Source organism: Gobio gobio (genome assembly GCF_949357685.1).
Source record: "Gobio gobio genome assembly, chromosome: 18".
Lineage (NCBI taxonomy): Eukaryota > Metazoa > Chordata > Actinopteri > Cypriniformes > Gobionidae > Gobio > Gobio gobio.
Window position 1 is genome coordinate 31,140,786 of NC_137111.1, and position 25,055 is coordinate 31,165,840.

Consider the following 25,055-nt stretch of genomic DNA (forward strand, 5'->3'; position numbering starts at 1 on the left):
TTTTATTCAGAGCTCAGGGTCCACGGATTCCAGCTAAACATCTGTTTTTCAATGGGCAATCGTTGTATCCTGAATACATATAACAGACTTCTCGGCTTTTACAAGCGCCTTGCAAGTTTCTATGCATGCAGACTCCCCTATGTCTGAAATGAAACACCTCCTTGCTCTTCAAGAAGTACAAAAAAGCTGGTTTGACACAGTTTGCATTTGTGATTTTGCATTGTTCAATGCCAAGAAAAGAGAGTAAATTATGAATGAGTAATGCTATTCGAGCACGTCAGACATCTAATCTGAGCAGCTGAATGGAGCTCCATATGAATATATGACTCTATAGGTGCCTGTACAGTCCCACCCACCCTCTGGGTCTCCCAGCGATTAAGTGTTCACGAGCAAGTGTAGCTTCACTCTCTCATGGCTATCATGTGTTTGATAGTTATAATGATGGGATAATGGCAGGCTTGTAGGCAGCCACTTCTTGTCACAGGATACCTATAGACCCGCAGCCCCTGACAGATTTACAGTGCGCAGTCAGCTGATACTGTAAAACAGTAAGGTTTTTATAGAGCCCTGGGCTCTGCTTAAAACAAGCCACCAAATTCATACCCGCCTGCTTTCTGGGTCTAGCCTCAGGACTGTACTGTCTGTGGTGAAATTTTTCACAGAAGTCGTAATCATCTAGTTAGTTTTGCATTCTGTTGTCAGTTCAGATCGGAACACTTTGTTAACCTTCCCCAAAGTATGCTGTATCCATATTTAGGGGGGGGGGGGGTATTTATTGTTTTCAGTTAAAATTCTGGTCATTTAACTTTGATGCTTGACAGTAATTTTGGACTTTTACTGTTCCGTTATTGAAAAACGGAATCACTGAGGCAATTTTGCTTGCAATTCAAATGCATGTGAAAACAACTGTCTGGCAATGTAAACCCACACTGAAGTCAATATCTTGTACTGCGAGTGCTGCTGTAAGCTGATTGAATCCATTCTGCGCTCTGCTGATTGGCCAGACTGCAGGAAAGCAGACCCTTTTAGTTGAGTGAGGAATGAAGCAGAGGTGATGAGGCAGCTGGGCCTGCCTGGGACACCGCACTACCTCGCCATTAACAAAACTGTCAAGGGCTGGTGGCTGCCGCGGCCAAGCAGCCTCTCTAGCCTGGTTTTGGCAGGGGGACGAGTGGACATGTGACAGACTCAAAGCTTTGGCAGGGTTGCACTGCCTCAGACCCTCTTACTGGGGCTTTGTGTGACTCTGGGTGGGGGTATGGTATCGAACCACCAGCACTCAACCCATTAGAACAACCCCCCCCAGCATCGGCACCACCCATTCCACACACTTCCCCCACCCCAGACCAGCGCCTTCTGTCCAGTGCCAGCTGGGAGGTGTGAGGACTAGGAAATGCAGATGATCTCACTCAATTCCCCAAACGTCAAGCACATGCATACATGACTATCTGAGAACTTCTCTTAGCTCTAACACTATTTTTAGGTTTGTATGCCATTATAGATTAGTTTTATGTAGTAGTATGTGTGTAATATTTATATCTCATTTATAATTATTATTTAAAAATAATATCCTTATTTATATTCCAATTAAAAATGACATTGTATATGTGTACAATATAGTGTGTGTGTGTGTGTGTGTGTGTGTGTGTGTGTGTGTGTGTGTGTGTGTGTGTGTGTGTGTGTGTGTGTGTGTGTGTGTGTGTGTGTGTGTGTGTGTGTGTGTATAGATAGATAGATAGATAGATAGATAGATAGACAGACACACACACACACACACACACACACACACACACACACACACACACAATACTTAATACACAATACACAATACGCTACAATACTTTCTTGGAAATTGTGCTTATTTTATTAAAAATATGTTTTATTAAAATAAATGCCACCTGGTTTGATATGTTGTTAAAAAAAATGCAAAGACATATTTCCCAAATATATTTTTTGGCAATTGTATGTAGGCGAATCTTACAATGAAAGGTCCAGACGGTCTATGATCAGGAAAAAACAAAACTATATATATATATATATATATATATATATATATATATATATATATATATATATATATATATATATATATATATATATATAGATATATAGATATATAGATATATAGATATATAGATATATAGATATATAGATAGAAAGTATTGTTTTAAACTAAGACAACAAAGTATTTGCCACTTTTTGTTTATCAAATAATAGTGGAACATGTTCGTAGATGGCTAAAACTGTGGTTACTCCACTGGGATACCCTGGTGAACTGTGCCACCCTTGAAAAATCACCTTAAGAATAGTTAATTTTAAATTGAGTTAAAGTTAAAAATGACTAAGAAAAGTTAGTTTGAGAGAAGTTATAGCATCTTTGTGCCTTGGATTCAAATTTTGTTATTTAATGTAACAAAAATCATGGTTTCCAAAAGTGTCCAAATACTTTTGGACCATTGTAGGTGTGGACAGCATTCTGATCTGCATGCTTTACAGAATCCACTCCCACCTGGTCAATGCTTGCACTACTATCAGAATCTTGTTCTTTGACTTCTCCAGTGCCCTCAACATGCCTCTCCGGCTTGGTAACAAGCTCAGCGCAATACCGGTGAACGCCTCCACAATCTCCTAAATCATAGACTATTTTACCAGCAGGCAGAAGTTTGCGAGGCTCCAGGGAGAGAGCGTGGAGGTGGTGTAGTCCTACAGGTTGCTTGGAGTCCACTTAAACAGCAGACTGTACTGGACAAACAAGTAAGCTGTGCAATACAAGAAAGGTCAAAACAGGAGGCGCAGGTTTTTCAACTTGTCCAACAGGTCGCTATAGGTATATTTTACCAGTCTAATGCAAAAATGTTCTGTTACTGTCCTAAACAGCATAAACAATTCTGTACATCTTTATAAATATGCTTGGAGTATTGTAGCAGTAGTACTGACTAGTTCCACTACAGTATTCTAAAAGAGTCTGTTCTTATTCAGAAACGGTTCCATTAAAAAAATTAAAATACCCGGACTGAATGATGTTTGTTCATGTTAACAGTTCTCGCTCATGCGTTTTTCCATCAAATGCGGATGAATACCGTACAAAAGTACTGACAGTGTTTCCTGTGCTACTGATTACCAGTACCGCTAAAGAATCTACAGCATGAAACATACAGTGTGACCAGTGTAGTCCGTTTCCCGAACGAATGACTCTTATGAGCCGGTTCTTAGAGAAACCGAAAAAAACTGCACAACCAGTGTAGTCCAATTCCCAAATGAATGACTCTCAGAAGCTCTTAATCCCTATAGCAGACTTTATTTTCAGAACACCAATTTTGTATTTGTTGACAATCAGATTTACATTTCAACTTGTTTATTCAAGAATTGACTCGCTCCTATTATTTCAAACAACTGCTAGAACGACTTTTTCAATGTATTAGGGATATCACGGTGAGGAAATTTTCAGACAGGTATAGAATCACGTGTATTCTGTGTTTAGGGAGGGGTGGTACTGACCACCGCATATTTTACAAGACAAGATATTTGTGAATGATGCTGAGGATCTGTTGCGCACCAAATCCTCCGCCATTGTCAATCATCTCTGTTTACTCAGACGCTTTCGGTTTATAATTGTAGCGTCCGTTTTCCAACTGAACTAGCCTAGATGTTATTTATTCCTATAAAAAAGCTAAACGATAGTGGGGGCGGTGCCGTGGTGGGCAATGAATGTAATCGTGTACAGCCGAACACCGCGTATTAACACCGTTAACACTGACTACTGCAGCAAGCCTACAATGTATTACAAATGCAAACGTTCCAAAAGCCAGAAGATTGAATACATCCGCGGATTGCTTTAAAAGCCACTGAGCGATACATGCTTCATTTAAGTATATTGTTAGTATTTAAATATTTCATTGGAATGAATATGTGAGTCATGAGTGATTATTACACATGACATTTAGCATTTCAACACAACAGCCATTCTGACTGAGATGCAGTTGGCAATTGCTCAGTAGGTAAGATGATGACTCAGGAGCATGTTTTACAAGGTGCAGAGTTAAATTAAATCTAATCTGATCTAGAATAACTTAATATTTGCTTCTTACCCTCAAGTATGTTTTATTTTTTTTCTCTCATGCAGACAGAAGACATTGAGGAGATTACGAAGAAGGCCCAAAGCTTACCCAAAGTGAACAAGAAAAGGCAGAGGATTGTTGTCTTCACCCAAGGCAAAGAAGGAACTGTAATGACCAGAGGTGCGTGGGTCAGTTTTCATCTATTCAGAATTAGATTTTTAAAATCACGCTTTTAGGTCGGGACCGTCTTGTGTTAAAAAGAAATAACACAGCCCCCAGAAACTCTTTTAGTTATTTACAGTTGAAATGATGTTGATAGATTTCCTCTGTAAACATTAGTGAATAGCCTCAAACAAGGTCATCTTAAGAATAGAATGCTGTTCTCTCTGGCGGCTTTCGATGTTGCTCAGTGTGAAATGAATTCGCCCTTGGCAATGACCTCCTATCTCTCAGATGCAGAATTTGAATCCAAAGGGCTGTTGCAGTCACATTGCTATGGTAACTGAGTGGTGGGGGATCTTTCTGTGGAGTGGATAAGTTTAACCGAATAGTGGGGAAAGCATAACAGTTGTAGCTGATTAAACCAGCGGGGTTTGAAGTAGAAAGCGGGGAGGCGGCAGGAATGTAAGGGGGCAGGCTGAGCTGTTTATGCTCTTCTTCTCCTGCTCTTCATTTCTTCTCCTTTTGCACCTGCCAGAACGACATTCCTCGCTTTACAGTGCGCCAGTGCCCAGTCTCGGCTAAATTCCATTTGTTCAGGATAATTCGGCTTTTATTGCCTTTTGTATTTTGATTCATTGAATTTCACAGTGTTCTTACAATGAATTCCGTCGAGGTTGGACATTACTTAAATCTCTCGAGGACACAATTAGCAGCCACCCTTGCAACGCACTGGAGACCCAGGAAAAAACTAAGAGGTAAACATGGTACATGACCTTTAGTGTCTGCCTGGAAGCAAAAACCCTCAAGAGTTTTGGCCTAGCAGTTAGCATACACGCATTGGCGAGTTAAGCCTTGGTGCTCATGCGGGAGACACAAGTTTCTCCAGTTTCCGTCCAAGTTTTCCTTCCTCTCAAGGAAAAATGGCAAATTCAATAGTTACAACAAAAAAGCCTGATATAATCTACATCAAGGACCTGCATTTTTGATCTAAAGGGAGACTTTTTTTTAATTATACACTACTGTTCAAAAGTTTGGGGTCAGTAAAAACATTTTTTTTAAACGTTATTTCTGTGATGGAAAAATAAATTTTAAGCAGCCATTACTATAGTCTTCAGTGTCACATGATCCTCCAGAAATGAATCTAATATGCTGATTTGGTGCTCAAAAGATATTATATTAATATTATTCTGGAAATTGTAGTGATTTTGTAAAGATTCTTTTATGATTAGAGAAAAGTTCAAAAGAATGTAACATTGTAAATATGTCTTTACAGTCACTTTTGTTCAATTTAATTAGTCCTTTCTGAATAAAAGTATTAATATCTTTTTTTTTTTTTTTTTTTTTTTTTTTTACCGACCCCAAACTTTTGAACGTTGGTCTATCATCTCCCTACATGCTAGAATTAATTTAATTGGACTGTGAATGTTTATTTAGTTTAATTTTTAATTTTACTCATATTTAATCATATTTGGGAACCACTTGGGAATTGTTACTTTTGGACCCTGATTTCTGAACGTTTCTGAAACCGCAAAATGAAATTATAATCTTATAGCGTTCTCTCCTTTTTTCCAGCAGTGACATGCATTGCCGACCCCAGAACAATTCCATAAAATAACATGTTAAGATTGTTTTTTTATTTTATAGGCTTTACTTTTAGATGACTTGTAACCTGACACATGACATCCCAATGTCACTACAGGCCTCTCCTAGTCCCTCTGCCCCTGTTAGCTTATAGGTCTAATCCTATTCACAAGTCTGCACTACAGGATTGAAGTGTTGTTAAACAGAGCTGTCGCCGAGCTCTGTATTATACAATTTACACAACATGTTACCAGAGTAACGTGGCAAAGCTGGCTGTATTGGTTCCACTGCGCTGCATTTATCACACAAACGCTAATAGCATTAGTCCCCCTGGGCTGATAAGGCTGCTCAGGCAATTGCTACTCCTGTAAAGCCTCATCAGAGAAAAGCGCTACAAGACAATCCTTCCCTTTTTCTACAGAACCGCCTCGCTCCCACTTGTTCCAAGCTAACTTTCAGCCTAAGCGTCGGCTTTGGAGAAAATACTCTCCTGGAGGCATTTTACACTGCACTGGGAAAAAGGCGGGTTCGGGAAAAAGGCGGGCTCGGCTAACCTCCTGCAGCCCTTTCATAAGGAGCCGCGGGGTTGGCGGCAACCCCCGGCGAACCTTGTACGAAACACGCGCCCAATGCTAAGTAAACGAGGACGGCGCGCAAGAGGTAGTTGGCCGTAAGAAATGTCAGGCGTCGCACAAGCGGTGAATAAGAGGGTTCAGATAGCAGGGGCGACGGAGAAGGAGAGGGACGTTTTCGCTCCCCGTTGCCTCCGCCAATAAACATCAATATAAAAGAGAATTGAAGATTTGCTCAACCTCCCAGAGGCTGTGCTCTGATGCCGTCTGATCTCTACATTTCATTTGCAATTTGCTCTCTATGCGGGGATGTGATCATTCAGCAGGCTCTGAATGTCACAATGAAGTTGTTTTAATGGTGATTAAGAAGGCTAGGATGATAGGCCCTCGGGGCGACGTTCCAAAGAGATGCAGATTTGTTATTGTGTAGTTTCTCTTTGTGCACGCCGGCTTTCTCTAGCGGCGTAAACGCAGGCTGTCCTCGCCCCTCCACATTAATTTCCTTAATGAAAGCTGCCAGAAGAGGAACCCTTAATGAAGCACCTTTGTGACATCGCTGAACAGAGCGCGGCCCTGCTGGCGCACCTATTACAGGCTCATATTAAGAGCGCAGCGCCCACGGTCTTTGATCTAATGATGGCTGAGTGTGCAGGGTCGCCTAGGGGCTCCGGCAGGGACGAGAGGGCTGACGACAGCGTCACGGGGAGGAAGGGAGTCTGTGATGTTCTATTAGTACTTTCCCTCCTCCGTGAGTTCACGTATTAAGCTAACTTAATCGTGCCCTTCGTGACTGTTTTTCAAAATGAAACGTCCTGTTTAATCCCAAACTACTTTATGTGTAGGAATGTAACTCAACAAGGGCAGGCTGAGAGTTTCGGGCAGAGCGTCTGTGTACTGAGTCACAACTCATAAGTGTTGTACTTTACTTCCTGGAACTGAGGTTCCAGAGAGATAACCTTCATTGTGTTTCTTTTAATATCACAAGAAGTGAAACTAACACCACAACACGAGGGGCGTCTTTGCATTTTTGCAGCGAGAGAACAAGGCTGCTGCAGTTTTGTTTATTTGCAGTTGACTTGTAAGCTTCACCGTTCAGTGATATCTGGACATAGGCATATCCTTATCTTATCAAGACAGGAGTACACTGGGCTTGGTTGTGGTTGTCTCAACTCAAGCACATGATGTGATTTAAGACTCAAAATCCTCCCTCTTTATTTGCACGATGGAGTGTTGTCTGAACCCGCAATTATGCTAGCAGGCGTGGAGAACATCTGACTGCTGTTGCAAAATGCAAATCTCCAAAGTTGCCCTGATGTTTTGCTGGCTCTTTTAAAAGTCGGCAAGAAATTAAACTGACCCCTATTTTAAATGTGTGTTATAGATCTTGTTGTGGCAATTCATCCATACATTATAGCTGGTGTCTGGTGACACATGCAAGACTTCTCTAATCATTCCATCCACTTAAAGCTCAGAACTTTCTCACAATCGACTGCAAGCTCACATTCAGATCTGCCTCCATCCATTCATAAGAACTAATGGATTGAATCAAGTCGAGAACCATTTCGCTCAGATGTGTCACAATTTGAAAGAAATTTCCGTTTCATTGACTTGTAAGGATAAAAGAAATAATTTGACGAATAATTCTGAAGTCGCTCCGTTTAGTTTTTTTCGTCCTACTTAAAAGGAACATTTTCTTTCCTGCTGCTGGAGAGGTGCTGTTCGTCTTGAAACTTATTCGGGAGGAATGTGTCTAATGTGCTGTCAGATTTACCTGCACATAATGAACTCCCCAGAGGAGCCTTTTCGTTTCAGTCTGTTTTCCTCCATCTCCATGAGCCCTTAGCAAAGGTCATTATGCACTCATAAACACACACGCTCTTCCTGTGTGTGTGCGCGCATGTGTGTTCATGCTCTCCCTCACATTTTTCTTGTGTTATGTTAGGGCTATTATTCTGTAATGTTTGCCCGTTCTTGTTTGTGTCTCATTAATGCAATGCAACTTCGACGTAGCTGAGCTAAAACAGAAACGCTGTAAACAGTCAGTTAGTGGCTGCTTGTTTTGATGGGCTTAAAAAGCAAAAGAAAAGAGCTTCGAGTTAAGAGACGTAGCATTGACTGATTACATAAACGGCCTCTGTAATGCCTTTACTGACTCAAGGTGGCCTGAACTTTCCTGTTTAGAAACTACAGTTGACACTATAGTTTGTTTGTGTTTACTCCACGTCAGATAAAAATATAAAAAGATAGCCTAGTTGTAAGATTAATTCTCACAATCATGATTTCATATCTCAATTGTGAGTTTATATTTCACAACTCCAATATTATGTTTCACAATTGAGACTATTGCTCACAATTGCTGCTTTGTTTCTTGTTATTGACATCTCACAATGTGACTTTTTAACGGAGTTGACTGCTCCTAATCCTAGCTCAGTTGCAACATTGTTTTATTATTGTCTCCTTTTCTCACAACCGCAACTTTATATCATTATATCTCAGTTGTGATTTCATATCCCACAATTGCAATTTCAATCAAACAGTAATATTATTTTTCATAACTGGATAACTGACATTTTATCTCTATTGTTTTTTTTGTACGATCAACTTTATATTATTATTTTCATTATTGTGGCTATACATCTTGCAATTGTGACTTTATATATCACCGTTGCATCTTTAGTTCTCATAATTGTGCCTTTTATATCTCACAATTTGGACAATTTATTTTTACTCTGAGGCGGAAAAAAATAATTTAATAGATTTCTGGACCTAGATTTTGAAATGGCCTCATGAAATTTGGGCATATGCATCGCATTTATTTTCTTCATTTCAGTATCTCGCTCATGATGGAAAGGGCGACGGATGAAGACCTCGGCACGTCCGCCAAATCGATCGTGACATCATCACCACTCGTCTTCAGCTAATTAGCATGGCTCAGAGGCGAGGGGATCTGATCAATGTCTCGCTTTGAAAAGGGCAAAACTGCCTCTTAAAGCTCTCTCCGTCCCAGACTCCTCTGATTATTTGTGCTGGTTATCTCCTGCCACTCTCGGTATGGTGGTTGCCCTTTATTTGCGGTTAAATGTGTTTGTCACGCTCATGTTTCTCTGACCAGCCCTAGCGTGGAGATAGTGGATCAGAGAAAAGAAGGCAAGTGAGGGCAGTTTCCTCGGTGTGTTTGCCAGGAGGAGGGCCATCCTTGTTTACTCCTCAGAGCTTTTGTTTGGCTCTGGAGCCGATGAGAAGTGGATTTGAGAGAAATAATCTCTCACCGTTCCGCAGCTGTCTGAAGGCCTTGAATCTCTCTCCCGCTCATTGGTTTTGTGTCATGTCTCATTGTGTAGTGAATAGCTTGTCATCCAGTAGCTCAGGTATCTATTGGAGACGATCACTTTTTGAAAGTCGCAGTGATATATTTGAAACGGCAATGTCTAAGATACAGTAAAAGAGTAATTACGGCATGACCCGAGGCGTTCATGGTTTTGGCTTGTCACATTACGAGCGTAATCATATTACGCCGCACATAACTAGTGATAACAAGAGAATTTATTACACATAATTGGCGTAACTCCACAGCGCTGTAAATGTTATGATGGCTTTCTGATGCGTGGGCTCTATAAATAGTCACGCATGCATGTTTTGTCTTCACAGGCCTGTTTTATTTTGAGCCGGTCCGATACATGTTTACAGCGCTGCTTGTTCCTGGAGTGCCTTTGTGAGCAGAGCTGCGGTTTCCTCTTCCTCCTGAGAAGCCTGTGCCAAAAGGATACAAAACCCTGAAAGCAACATCTCACTTCTGATCTGAGCACACAAGTGTCAAACACAGCACCAAAAAGAAACAGCTGTACAAGAGCTATTAATATAACCTCACAGCTCGGGAGGTGTAACTTTGTTGCCCTTTTTTTCCGCTCCCTGGATAGTCACGCAGAGGAAAGTATTTTCACTTTCTGCATGAACATGTAAAGCGAAGAATGGCAAAACCACAAAAGCGATGGAACTCCCTGTGAACTGCCCAGAGACTGTGTTTACAGGGACGACCACAAGCCAGTAACAACAAAGACAGGTTTTGGCAGCAAAGTTTTAATTGCCATGCCTATTAAAGAGCCCTGCCAATGGCCTCTTTTGTGTTATACATTAACATGAAATTGGTCCTGGAACGCTCTCAGACTAACCAAAGCAGCATGTTGAGAGCCAAGTTCAATAATATGTTTTGAATAAAGATGTGATGTGTTCTCTCCGGTTTGATGAAATGGAAGGAGATGTCCATCAAGGATGGTTTTGGGGGAATGAGAGCAGCGATTTAGGAATTTCATTTCTCTGTTTTTATTTGCCCTAGTTTGCTCTTGCGTGCTTGTATAAATTGTCCTCATTTATGTTGGACCAGAACCTCTTGTAAAACCTTAATTCAGAAATGATTCTAACTAGATTTTTACTCTTTAAATGATTTGATTTCCCTTGTTCAGCAGACTTGTCCTACCCTCTTTCTGTTTTGACTTCTATTTGACACTTAAGAATTGGGTTGTTCATCAGGTCATTTAAAAAATATATGGGAACCGAATGATGTTCATTTCTGTTAACGGTCCTCTCACGTGTATTCTTCTGCGTTTCCCGCACTACAATTAGGGGGCGCCTCTTTACCGCTACTAAATCGACAGCGCAACCATTTGATTCCTGTTTGAATGATTCTTTTAAGTGAATCATAGACATACAGCACACCCAGTGTAGAGCAATCCCCCCAAAAATGGCTCTTATGTTTAGTAGTGGAATTGTATTTTCTCCCCTAAAAATATAAAACTGGATTCCCATCCCTTCTGATGAGTTTTGGCTGGAAGACAATACTCAAATATTATATTATTTTTGCTGTGCATGTTGGTTAACGCTAGTCAAAACATCCTATTGGGCCAATTAGTAGTGTGAATCTTCTTTTTTTTTTCTAAGCATCTGCCTCTTGCCTCCATTCCTTGAAACTCTTGTTATTGTCCCCATTGAGAGCTGAGAGCGGCTCCTGGACACCATTTGGCATCCAAGTGGTTGGACGCCTTGTCCTCCAGTGCAGCCCCTCTCATTTCACACGTCCTCCCTCCATTATCATATCAATTGATGCAGCTTGTAGGAGACAAAGTGAGGTTATGGGAACCACCTAGAGCAACATGCACCATTAAACATCAATGCAAGGGGACTAGCACACATGCAAGTTCAGCCTTGTTTACCAAGATGGAAGACTGGCAGTGTATGTTTCTCAGACTCTTACAGCTCACGGCCCTCCCTCTGAACCCTAAATCAAGTTTAAATCTGTTTTTACACACCGTGGTTTTATTGTATTGACATTTGTTCCGTACAACCATTTACATGGACTTAATAGGCAGCGTGCTTTAGTGTTTTAAGATACCTTTTTACTGTAGCATATTTTTTATTGTGGACTCTGACCCCTGGATATGACCTAATGTAAAACCATGTACTTCCAAGAATCACCTCATAATTTTTTTCCAGATGACTCAACACGGCTGGGATGTTTGGACATTTCCCAGCATGCCTCTGGTGCGTGACCTGTCATCAAAGGGCAGAGGGGTTAGCCTGTGCTAGTACCTACATTCTGGCCATGCTGAATTGCATTGTCTCTGCTCACTTCCTTACAAATCTGAAGAGAAGAGTGTCGTTGCTTCATACGAGCCTTAATCGTCAGTTTGATGTCCATTATTGTCTAGAGCCTCTTCAGTTCAGTCATGGGTATCAAAGGAAGGAACAGTTAATGGCTATTTTTTTTTTTCTCTCACTCTCAGGCTGCGCTGTTTCTGAGTCATAAAAGGAAGTAGAATCAGGTCAGCCTGTGTACAGGAAGGAAGGAACCACATACAGTTTCATTTTGAACATTTTCATTTGCGTCTGGTCATTTTTTTTTTCTCCTTCAGTCATTTTTCTGTTCAAACAAAACTGCAGATTTAGGCTTCGTATGACCATGTGCACTCGCTTCTTCCTGTAGTTTGATGCGAGGGGGCGAAAGCATGCCATGATGGCAATGTAAATATTGTAATCTTTAATTGCAAAATAATAGATAGATCATGAGTTTCTGTTAACTTAATTCACACGGAAGATCCTCTAGTTAATCATTTCAAGAGGAAGGCGGGCGAGCATGCTTCATTGCCTGCATTAATTAAGCAAAGTCGTTTTGCTGCTAATTAGCTGATTCTAAAAGGATCTGCTTTTTGTGTAATTAATTATCAAAGACACAATCGGCTGACTCGTTTAGGGAAAAAAACGCTCACACACGCAGCAGACGTGTCTTGAGTGCTCATTGTTGCGTCAGTTGAAAGCCTTTGCTCACATTCTCTGCTGTTTACTGTCTGTGTCTGAAGGTTTCTTGTGAAGTTCTCCACACAAAGTGATGGTCTTTGACACTTACTGACTACAATTAGCAGGTGTATACTTTAAAGCCGCCTGTTGTTGCGGATCGTGGGCTGTTTTGGTGAAAGAATCATCGCAAGGGCTAGCTAAGACAGGCTTGTTTTTCAGGTCTTTCTCCTTGGGGTTGTCTTGTTGGTGTCAGGAAATGTGAGGTTTCATGTGAAGTTTGAAATAGTGTAATTTTGAGTTGCATGCACTAGAATGACCACACAAAGTCATATTTGTCTAGGGCAGGGATGGGCAAACTCGGTCCTCGAGGGCCACTGCCCTGCAGAGTTTTGCTCCAACCCTGATAGCTTTCTAGTAATCCTGAAGCCCTTGATTAGCTGGTTCAGGTGTGTTTGATTGGGGTTGGAGCTAAACCCTGCAGGGCAGTGGCCCTCCAGGACCGAGTTTGCCCATCCCTGCACTAGACGGTCCAACCACACCCTAACGGGGGATGCCCTGTGCTCTCATGATACCACAGTGACGTACTCAAAGTAAAGTAACATGTTGACATCAAAGATGGAAGAAGACAACTCTACAGTTGTTAGTATTGAATGATTAAATGGTTTATTTACCTGAGGTTTTTTCAACCTCAGTTAGGCCTTTTTCAATAAAAATATGGTGTCACAAATGTAAAACTTCTCTCATCATTTACTCACCATGTCATTCTAAACCCGTAAGACTTTCGTTCATCTTCAGAAAAGAAATGAAGATGAATCCATATGAATCGAGCGGTCTAGTCCAAATTTTCTGAAGAGACACGATCACTTTATATGGTGAACAGATTGAATTTAGGCTTTTATTCACATATACATTTTCATCAACGCACACGTCAGATATTGTTAACGGAAACTCAAGCATGCTTGCAAACCAATGAGGTTCATTCTCGCATGTTACGCGGCACGTTTGAGCTTCAAGCAAGGTATCAAGCAAGTGAATAAAAGCCTACATTCAATCTGTTCATCATATAAAGCGATCTAGTCTCTTCAGAAAATTGGGACTCAACCGCTCTGTTCATATGTTCATCATTTTTTGAAGCGACAAAGTGGCTTGGACTGTCAATATCTTCATTTGTGTTTCAAAGATGAACGAAAGTCTTACAGTTTGGAACGGCATGAGTAAATGGAACAACATAAGTAACCTATTAGTAAATAATGACAGAATGTTCTTCTTTTTCATTGGGTAAACTAACTTTTTAAGACCTGCCCTTTAATTATTGCCTTAGGTTATTGAGCAGTAATTGTTATTTAATAAATCACTTAATGATAAATTATTTATTTATAACTATAGTCATTATTATCATTAGAATTTTTACATAATACATTTATATTTATTGGGATTTACTCATTTATTTAATAGTGATTTATCAATTACCCATTATTGTTCAGTATCATTATTTAATATTTTTATACTTATTATTATTTTCATACATTATAATTAATGTTTTACATTTGTTTACAATCTACAAGCCTTATAACCTATTAGATTAATCAATCCAATAATTAATGAATAAATTATGTTGTGCAAAGGTGATGACTTGAATGTGTAACATGTTATAATAGCAACTGCCTAACTCTAGAGTAGGAAACTTACCAGGTGCTCTTGAAGGCAGCAGTAGCTCAGTTTCATATGGTAAATCGCGGTGCTGGGGTGGGTTGCCAGACTTGCCACACGTCCTCAAGAATCTAATATTGGGTTCTCTGAAGTGCTATTCTTACTGTAAAGCAAAGTTATATCAGTCTAATTCAACCCTAATGGAGGCTAATGCCATGAATAAAACACAAGCGTATAGCAGAAGGCATTCGAGAGGGAACAGTGGGACAGTTAATGCATTATTTTAGCCTGAAAGGGGACAGATTATTCAAAGTGAATGCTGGAAATAGACTGACGCTGTCTTTCAAACGCTATTTTAGAGGGCTGATCCATTTCTGCACAAGCATTGTCATGCTGAAGAACCGCCAAATGATATAATTGCCTCTCCTTGAGTTCAAGGCCCAAGCAGGGCTCTTATAGCTCATCAAGTGAAAATGGCACATCCCTCTATTTCTTTCTGCGTGTCTTGTGGGAACTTCTCAATCTTTCCACAGTACTAACTTTGTTTCTGCTTCTGCTGTCTTCTAAATGATTAGCATCATGCTAACTAGACTTATTTGTGAGGAAGGTGTGCGAGCTGACAAAACAGTGACTGGCTTTTATTTTTGCCGCTTTAAATCTATGCTTGACTTATGTAAAATGAAAAATGTACTTCTATAGGAAAATGTAGTCTTTTTTCAAAGAAATGACAGCAGAAAGTCTCACACGTCTGCCAAACAGCCAGTCTGTGAATGAGGATCGTTTTTCAGCTCAACAATAGTTTCACAAGCTTATACTTGCCGTGAACCGTCTTTTTCACAGGTGACAAGGTGGAGACATTCCCTGTCCTGGAGATCGACCATAGCAAGATAGTGGACACCAATGGTGCTGGAGACGCCTTTGTTGGAGGTACTGTGCTACTAAATCATTAAGATATACTTTCAAAGGCCATTGATAACTTTGCTGTTAAAACCAATAGTTCACCCAAAAATGTAAATTCTGTTGTCACACATGTATGACTTTTCATTTTTCCGCGTAACTGGTGATGTCAGTTTTTCTCCATACAATGAAAGTCAGTGGCGTCCAAAACAACATTTGGACATTTGTGTTCGACAGAAGAAAGTAATTCCAGTCAGTACATAAATGGATTGAATTTTTGAAACCGTGTCCAAGACTCAGTCCTAGACAAAAGTATGTTTGAAGAAAAAATTAATAATAAAATACTATTATTATTATTATATAATTAATGCATAAATCCCAGAAGTAAGACATTCCAGTCAGCACACAAATGGATTGAATTGTTGAAACAGGTGTCCAAGACTAGTCCTAGACGAAAGTATGTTTGATGGAAAATCACTATTGACAGGACAATTTAATCCAAGCTCAGGTCTGATCTGTAACCTCTGGGAAACCGGACCGTGATGCAAGAGCTCTGACATGCAATGCTTATTTATTTCCCGTGCAGCTGCTCGGGAATGACAATTTGTAGATGTATTGTAGTTATACTTCATTTCATTTGGCTTAGTTTAGTCACATGAAGCCGCCAATGTACTATTTAACCTCAGATAACACAGTTAAGGGGAAATGGATGACTTTCATGATGGATTAGTGGAGTTTCCAGACTACCCACAGCCGTTATCTTTAATCTGTGGATTTTGCTAATAAGTGCGCGTTCAGATAGCCGCTGCATGTCTACTCCGATCTGAACTGTGAAGTCATCCATCAAACGCGTAAAGCACAACGCTGTTTGGCTCCCCATGAAAAACAGAAATATCGATGTTGATCACGCTGTTCGCGCGGGTCTTTCGGGTCCGCGTAATTTATCTTCATACGATGCCTCTTACGCGGCCCTCTGCTTCTCAAAGGCCATGAGCCTGATTTGCTAACACGTCTTCCTGTAGCTCTTCCAGGACAACCTTTGCGACTAATAGAGCTGTGAGCGTGTTTGCTCAAACGTCGTATTGATTTTTTTAACTCCTTTATCCGTTCCAACAAGAGGTTGGAGGCCAGCTCTCTGCCACGTTGGAAAATGAATTTGCCAGCTGTTTTTCAATGCGCTGCTGCAGAGAGCAGAGATCTAGGTGGGAGGGTTCAGAGCCCGAGGGCAGCTGGAGGATTTCTGTATCGCACATCACTAAAGGGGGCCTTTTGCATCACCTTTCCCCCTTAAGCCTGATTTCCTTAATTTTTTTAAAGAAAGTGCACGCAACAAAATCGATACCCGACTACGTTTTCGAAGCTAAAATTAGAGCAAACTTTTTGATTAGGATTAAATCGGTCTACTCTCTTGTGTGCGGATCTGATTTGTGTCTTTTTTTGTCATTGTGTGTGCAGGTTTCCTGTCTCAGCTGGTACAGGATAAGACCTTTGAGCAGTGCATCCGTGCTGGACACTATGCTGCTAACGTCATTATTCGCCGCTCGGGCTGCACATTCCCAGAAAAGCCTGACTTCCACTGATGGACCGCTGAGAGACCAGACGATATGGCCATCCAAGTGTTTTTATAGGATTAATGCCTTCTTCTTTTTTTAATTGACTTTTTATCTTCTGTTCCTCTTTCCTCTCTTGTTCACATGCCTCTGTTTTCTCTGTCTCACTGCCTAATTCAATCCCAGAGACATACTTCACGTTAAAACTGTTTACAAAAGAGGTGTTCTGTGTTGCAAATATTGTTTTTAATAAAGCCCTTTTAGTGTTAAAGTTAAAGAGTGGCGATCATGACCAGCATCTTTTCAGATGTGGTGTTGGCAAATGCTAACAAAATTACCTTGATACTGCTGTAACAACTGAGGGAGATATTGCAAATATAGAAGCCAGACGAATCATTTGAACTTTATTGAAATCAAAGGCAAATTTTCTCTGAGGAATTGTGTTGGCTAGTCCTGCTGATGTAAACCAAATGTAATCGTGAAAAGAACAGTAAAATGTGTCATGAACAAAGAAATCTGTTGTTTTGTGAGCAAAAACTCTGCCAAAAATTAAAATAAAAGAGGCTCTTTTACTGCTGTCACTTTTTTATTCTTCTCCTAACCTTATAATTAGAAATATGATTGTATTGTAAATCATTTGGTTTTGGTTTGCCAGAGTGCTGAATTCGAAACTGCATACTAGCTCTATAGTACTCTTACTCTTTACTGGAATAGTAAGACTAGTATGCTAGTATCCGGTTCCTATTTCAGCACAGGACTCCACTTTTGGCCTATTTTACTCTCTCAGCATCTCACCTCTGTGTCCTATTGGATGGTTAGAAAGCCTCCAGCTTCTTCCTGTCCCCTTGATGACAGTGGCAGGTCTGCAAGGTTCATCTCTGTGATATGGGATGAGGAGTAGCTATTTGTGAGCATCATTAGACTCGAGGTACAGCTGCCCCTTTGTCCCCGTGTGTGACCGCAATCATAGCGGATTCAGGTTCTGTAACCGACAAACACGAAGACCCTGGCATCACCGAGCACATGCTTTTAAACAACCCGTGAGTCCATGCGCAATCCTTAATGACAGCAAAGGACAAAGTCCTTGAGCACTAGTTCACATTTTCAGCTCACACACAGTCACGCTTGTGGGCGTGTTTTTTTTCCACTTCTCTAATCCTCCCGCTGTGTGTTTTACAATGATGCTGGGTGTTTTTAAGACCTGCGAAAGTTGCCTTTGAGGTTTATAAAAAGTAAGCTGATTCACAGGTGTCTTGCTGTTGGATTTCAGCTAGTAGTTATAGAAGACATTGTGGAAGTTTGAGAGAAGTCAACACTTTTTGTTGTTTCTGATAGTTGTACCTGCAATACCTACCATTGTTAGGTACATGTACTTATATTCATGTTGTATTGCAAACACTTTTGCTGCTATTGAGATGGGATATGGTTACAGTTAGGGACAGGTTTAGTGGCATCGGTATGTTTTAGTGTTGAATTTTAAAGTGCTATATAAATAAATGTGACTCAAGAGGTAAGTGTAGAGTCAACAGTGTAATTACCGATATATATATATATATATATATATATATATATATATATATATATATATATATATATATATATATATATATATATATATATATATATATATATAATTAATTAATTAAATTCTTAAAGAGAAAAAAAAAGGTTCAGCTGGGTTCTTGATGACATTTAGGCCCCCAAAAAAGTTTCTATATGGAGAAATACCTTAAATGATTGCATAATACTTTTATTAATGAGTTAGTTAAATTTTTCAAATGGTAAAGTATGTTTATCTGTTTAATTCATAAATTTAATAGAATAAAATGAATCTAAACAAAATGTATTAAAACTACAACCTTTTCTAAGAGTGTACAAAATATAATCTAAATACAATGTAAATAGATGAATCTACATGGTAGCAAATTGTTTTCAAAACTTGCTTAGGTCTGTTATTAAAATTGTATAATTTCAATTGGAAAGCAACCGGCACAGTTTATTGAAAATGATGATTAAGACCAACTGTGTGACCTTGTTTCAAGTTTATTCATTTCATAATGATTGATGCTCAATATGCTTAGTTATTTGATTTGGTTTGGTCCACTGTAATAGCAAATATTGTTATATTTATATTATTTAAAAGAAGAAAACCATATAGATACTGTAGCAATCTAGGGAAATGATTGTGTTTGCTTAGTTGGAACATTCAATGTAAGTAAAACCAGTATCTGGAAGGTCATCAGTTTGAGCTAATCTATTTACACTACTGCTGTTATACCCTTGTGCAGAGCACTTATCCTGCCTCTGTCTGCATGTGAATATGAATGTGGCAGTGGTTGAAATATGCAAACATGAATAATTCCAACGTATCGGCGTAAACTGTAAACAAATGTTCCTTCTCTTTTGGAATACAAATAAGTAACACTGACTTGTAATAGCCCCACGAAAATGGTCTCTGGCTGTAAATAATGCTAGTTATCACCTGAGAATCGACAGGTATTGTTATGTTTAAGAAATACAAATAATGGCTAGCTGTGATTTTAAATAACAGGGAGTCAAATACAAAACTAAAAAAAGGAGTGTAATTATATTATTATTACAATGTATAGTGTTTGTATATCACACCCAGACCAGCCGCTGTAGCTCACACTGTTGTGTAAATCGAGTAAAAAAAAAATAAAGACAACCCTTTGGTGTCAGATCACCTTAATCAGGCTTTGCTGGAAGGCAATATGAAGGCTTTTGCCAAACTGTAACCACATCCCGCATGACTCAAGTTTTATTTAGTGCGCAATTTGTTTTCCTTTAAGGCACAGTAAAAAGTAACATGTCCATGGTTCAGATTGCTCTGCACTACACCAAATTTTCATCCGCAGGGCAAACCCACAGGCTTTCAGGTGCATTTGAAAACTGTCGGGGGGGGGGTTGTTGCACATTTTATTCAAGAAATTAAATAGATTTACTCCTGTTATGTTTTGAAGCACATTTCTCTGTTTTTAATTGATGCTGGTAATTGTATTGCAAACAAACATCAATTAAATGTGCAACACCTTCTGAGCAATTATAAAGTCATATATAATTAAACGGTGTGAAATGTTTATGAGTCTATGCCTGTATTCATATGATATTGATCTGTGCCATGCTGTATGGGTGATATTAAAAGTTTCATCTTTCTCTTCGAAAACGTGGCACATCATACAGTATTTTTTGTTTGTTTGTTTTTTCTCACCTGTGCCATTTGAGCATTTACACAATCTAGCATAACTGGAAACGATTTTGTATGCATAAATTCATATCCCAAATAGGTGCTATTAAAAGTTTCCTTTTCCTCTTCACAGACAGGGCACATTATGTATTCTCTTTTCCCACCCATGCCATGTAGTCTGAAACAATGTACATTGTTTCCCAATGAGCGATGTGATGTCACATAGCGGTTACAGCGAGTTAGTCCTCCTCTGTGGCTGATGGAGTGCCGAAAGGGGAGGGTACTACTTTGTCACAGACTCCTATGTAGATTAACCTTTCAATTAGTTGTTATCAGGTTCCCTCTGCCTACGCGTGCGTTCATCTTCCGAATCAAACAGGACCCCTTTGGATTTATCAGACTACTTTACGCATATATCATCAGCTTCGCAAATAAGCGTGTTTTTATTGCTTAAACGAGGAGTGTGGAGAGATCGCGCGAGGAACTTAAAGGTAAATGTTCGCTTTGCCAGCGTTGTCGGGCATTTATCTCGGCGGTGTCTTGGGTGGCTTGTTATCGGTGGCATGTTTTAATCGTTCAAGTTTAAGTTGTCGTGAGTGATGTAACTTGACGCGAGCGGAGGAATTAATTCGGGCTATTAAGGTTATTGGGTTTCACGAACCGCGCAAGTATCGCAAGCCACTGCTTGACCCGCATAAATGGAATTTTCCAGATGCTATCTGTTCTCAGTTGCTTGATCTCGAAATATGAGTGCATTTTGCATGCTTTAGGCATTAGCGCGTAAACAAACAGCAGTCATCAGTGCATCTTTTTTTGGTGTTTCGGAATAACGGGAATGATATGCCATCATCGCCAGACATTCGCAGGATTTATAAATGTTGCCTGTTTGCGTGCACACTAACGTTACCTTCGTGAGGATGTACGCGCGCTCGATAGTTCATGGCCTTCCGTGTCTTTTGTAAAGTGCAGACTAATTATTAGATTAGATTACAGTGCACAGTACTGGGAATGCAAGGATAACTCGAGCACTTGGACTAATTATTCACCATTACATTATTCTCCGAAAAGTGTGACTAGGTCGATCTGCTCATATTGCAGTGTAGTGCGATGCTCATAAGGGGGAGCCTTCTTAAAGGTGTAGAACGAGTTTTGGGTGATCTTACATTAAAGAGCCATCAAGTAGTTTTAAACTCATTAGATTACATGATAAAATATTCCCACTGTCCCTGTTCTTCTAATGCGGATATAATAGCAGGAATCGCATTTCCATACACGGTACGGACTAAAGATCAGTTGTCACATTTAAAGGGATAGTTTTATAAAAATAAAAAAAAATGAAAATACTGTCATCATCTACTAGCCCTTGTGTTGTGTTTTAATAATCCACCATGACTAAAAGGAGATATGTAGAATGACAGCCTTCAGTTATTCACTTGTATGTTTAAAAAAAACATTGAAAGTGGGTAATGACTGATGCTATCGTTTTCTCACGTTTTGCCTAATATCTCCTTTTATGCTCCACGGAAGAAAGAAAGTCATACAGGTTTGGAAAAACATGCGAGTGACTAAATGATGACAGACTGTTTACTTGTGGTGAACTATCCCTTTAAGAGGCGGGTCAAGTGATTATTGACAGATTATGAAGCCAACCGATTCCTCGAGAGGCCGAACTGTTTCCTTGTGATTGACACTTTGGTTATCAAACCAGGGATAAGTATTTGCCCTTTCTAACCAATATTAAAGTTTCTTGGGCGGGACCGTCTTTGTGAAGGTAAGGTTTAATGAGACTCCATTGGGTTGTAATCAGTGTCATGTCGGATTCATGTAAACTACAACATTGTAACAAAATGGCGTCTGTTTAGTAACGCGACCGGGCAAAGCGGCGAAGTCACCTGACCTGTCCACCGTATTAAAGCGTCCAGAAAACAAGGTTTGCGAGACCGTAGGTTAATTGACGCGTTGACTTTGTCATCATAAATTATAGATAGTCATCTGTCGGAAGTAGTCATAAAGCATAACCTAATTTAGCCAGCTTTAGCTTAGCGTGCTAGACTTGAGCTCCGGGGCTGTTTAGAAAGCCGATGGTGGAGATAAGAAGCCGAATGCTTCTGAGATTCGCCCGACTTTAGCTCACTATCTCACGGCTTTAATCAGAGGACTCGAGCTGAAGTACGAATGCCAGTATGTGTTTGTGACACTGTGTTTTATTTTGGCTGTCAACATTTGAGATGATGTTGCTAGACTCTTAATGTGAAATGTCATGGCCAAGTCGTAGTTTGTGACCAAAGCTGGAAGAGTGTAGGCGAGATTTCAAAATAGATTGAATAAGTGTCTAATCTTAAACAGCGCTGTATTTTGTGTTCTTAAGTTTGAGTTTATCAGCAAAAATGAGTGAGTGTCAGTTGATAAATAATACTTTGTTTTACCATCGGTTGTTCTGTATTTATATGATCCACTAACACTGTGTGTGGTGTGCTGTCATGCCTCCCCAGTTAAACTCGAGTTATTTGGTGGTTGTTTTGCTGGCTAACCGAGTTGCGATGTTCAATTATTTACTGTAGCTTTTCTTGGATCTGTTTAGGCCGGATCTAATGTCTCAGAGGAATGGGTCAAGTGTTTCCCTTAGTATGTCTGCGAGGCTTTTTATATAACAATATCACGGCAGATAAGTTGTGGTTGAGTTTACACGGCTGCTGCTGCTGCTGGCGAGCGGAGGAATTCTTGAGAAATTGTTCAATGCATGTCACCTGCTGGCTGCTTGCAGCACTGTTCTTCCCCTGCTTTTACTGTTTGGGTTTTTTACACTACCAACAACCAATGAGCTTAATACAATGTTATATTATCAATGACATACTTTATGTTAGCCTCTATCTGAATGTACAGCTTTAAAATATATATTTATATATTGTGCAAAAATTTAGTTAAATTTAAGTCAGTGTTTTGGAGTGAAGAACGAGTGAGCTGCCAACCTATACTGCATAAAGGCATCATAGACATGTGCAGCGTTTTTGATGTGATTGTAGGCATATTTGAGTGCCAGCTAATTTTCTCATAAAGTGGCTCACATTTGATCAAAATGTGATAACATCTTCATTCTTAAATCTCATGGTTGTACTGGTTTGTCTGGTTTTCACTGTTGATTTTTCCTTTTATGGAATGTGTGCTCCTAACACCTGAAGTCACGTGTGTGTGTTTATATTTATATTTTTATTATTCAAATTTTATATATTTAATATTTGTTTGTTTGTTTTGAGGTTATAGTCGAATGTGCATTGTTTTTCACTTTGAGATGTAAGAATCCATATGTGTGTTTTACACATATTGAGTGTTGTTTAGCTTAACCCTCCAGGTCAAGTTTGGCATGCCCATGTAACTATTTCTGGAGTAGTTCCGGAGAGTTTTTATAGCAAAGTAAGTAACATGGATTTTCTGTTTTTCTTCTCTTCACACCCACAGGTGTAACTCAAAAGGATTTTTCAGCAAGTATTCTGACTTTGGATTTTACAACCACAAGGGATTTTTTTTTTCAACAAAGGGGAAAAGAAATGAATAGCCAGTCTAATTTTTGAGGAGTTACAGCAATCTCATATCCTGTTCGGCATGTACTAATGTCTGGCTTTTGTTTGTTGATGCGTATGGTTCGCTCTTAAAAGAAAGGAATGTATTCATGGATCACACCTTAATGAAACAACTTATTTCACCATGGTGAAACTGGCCAATCCCCTGTACACAGAGTGGATTCTTGAGGCTATTCAGAAGATCAAAAGGCAGAAGCAGCGGCCTTCGGAGGAGCGGATTTGCCATGCCGTCTCAACCTCACATGGACTAGACAAGGGTGTCGTACTCCAGCAGCTGGAGCTCGCTGTGAAGGATGGATCCATCCTTAAGGTTACCAGCAAAGGGTGCGCTTCGTACAAAGACCCGGATAACCCGGGAAGGATTGCACCTTTCAAGCTGGGAGGCTCTGGCTCTTGCTCTGTCTCGGTCGGATCTGTGATACCTGCAGGAGATCTGCGTCATGTGGATTGGAATAAAATCCTTAGGAGGGCTATCGAAGGTCTGGGCGTCCCGGCTGGCTCATCTCTAAGGAACATAGAGAGATTCCTTAGAAGCCAGGGCGACCTGGTGAATGTTGTGGCGAACCCCAGGTTTCAGCAGAGGCTGAGGCTAGCTGCTAAACGTGCGGTTAACAACGGGCGGCTGCTCAAGGATGGTCCGCTCTACAGGATGAACAGTGGTGGACTGGGAGGAAAAGCTTGCTTCAGGAGTTTGGGGGTCTTTGCTATCGACCTCCCACCTGTGACACTACTCCCTCATGAGAGAGACCAGGTACGCCTAGAACTTTTTGCATCTATATAGGCTCTGTGTGCTTCTCTGAAAAGCTGTGAATGTTAGTTCTGAAAATCATCTTTTACCCATGAACGACCATGGAAACTTGCGTTGTTTTTGGGTTTTTTTGGGAACCTCTTTATTCAGTGTAAAGCAGACTTGTGGCTAGGGGTGTAACAATATATTATGTCACAATATATTGCAATACGAAATGCATTGTTGATAGTGCCAGTATGTATTGTTTGTAGTTCTCCCAAAATGAAAGTTTAGACTGATTTATTTTCGCATCAAATAATGCAGTGGTTCCCAAACTGGGGGGCTCGGCTAGGCTTATGGGATAGTGTACAGTCAGTCGATTATGCAAATGAAACCTCTTCAGGGTGATACAAGACCCCACTGTGAAATGATCCTGCTTAATATGCGGCTACTTGCCACAAAAATAAGTAATTGACACAAAATATTAATTTGACACATTTTATAACCTCAAGATGGCTTTTATCACTTGCAGGCAGCAGTTGTTGTTGTTGTGGAATAGCAGACCGCTAGGTGGTGCGATTGAAAAATCAGAATTTGGTATTGCAGGGGGCTGTGTAAAAATATAAATGACTGATGCATGGTTATGTGCTAAGCATGGACAAGTTTGTAAAAGGACTGCCAGTGTGCCAGGAAAATGTAAAGTAGATGAATCTACTTTAAACGTCACAACTACCAAAACAATGTGTCTACACCAAAAGTGAACAACGTGGCAAAAGTAAATCGAATC

General features: G+C 40.0%; 2 protein-coding genes across 8 annotated transcripts in view; both read left to right on the top strand.

The window, feature by feature from the left end:
* The window catches only part of adka (adenosine kinase a), a 172,450-nt gene extending 155,113 nt beyond the window's left edge, over positions 1–17,337 (top strand). For all 5 annotated transcript variants that reach the window (XM_079843425.1, XM_079843423.1, XM_079843427.1 and 2 more), the window contains 3 exons: positions 4,124–4,238; positions 15,152–15,238; positions 16,664–17,337. In XM_079843425.1, the coding sequence (XP_079699551.1) occupies positions 4,124–4,238; positions 15,152–15,238; positions 16,664–16,788 (327 nt within the window). In that variant the 3' untranslated portion in view covers positions 16,789–17,337. The remainder of the gene's footprint in view (positions 1–4,123; positions 4,239–15,151; positions 15,239–16,663) is intronic.
* A 2,921-nt stretch (positions 17,338–20,258) lies between these two features.
* The window catches only part of kat6b (K(lysine) acetyltransferase 6B), a 54,955-nt gene continuing 50,158 nt past the window's right edge, over positions 20,259–25,055 (top strand). For 2 of the 3 annotated variants that reach the window (XM_079841972.1, XM_079841974.1), the window contains exons 1-2: positions 20,259–20,454; positions 23,420–24,292. In XM_079841972.1, the coding sequence (XP_079698098.1) occupies positions 23,666–24,292 (627 nt within the window). In that variant the 5' untranslated portion in view covers positions 20,259–20,454; positions 23,420–23,665. Of the gene's footprint in view, positions 20,455–21,761; positions 21,894–23,419; positions 24,293–25,055 lie in introns of those variants that run through there. The other variant, XM_079841973.1, reaches the window with a different exon arrangement.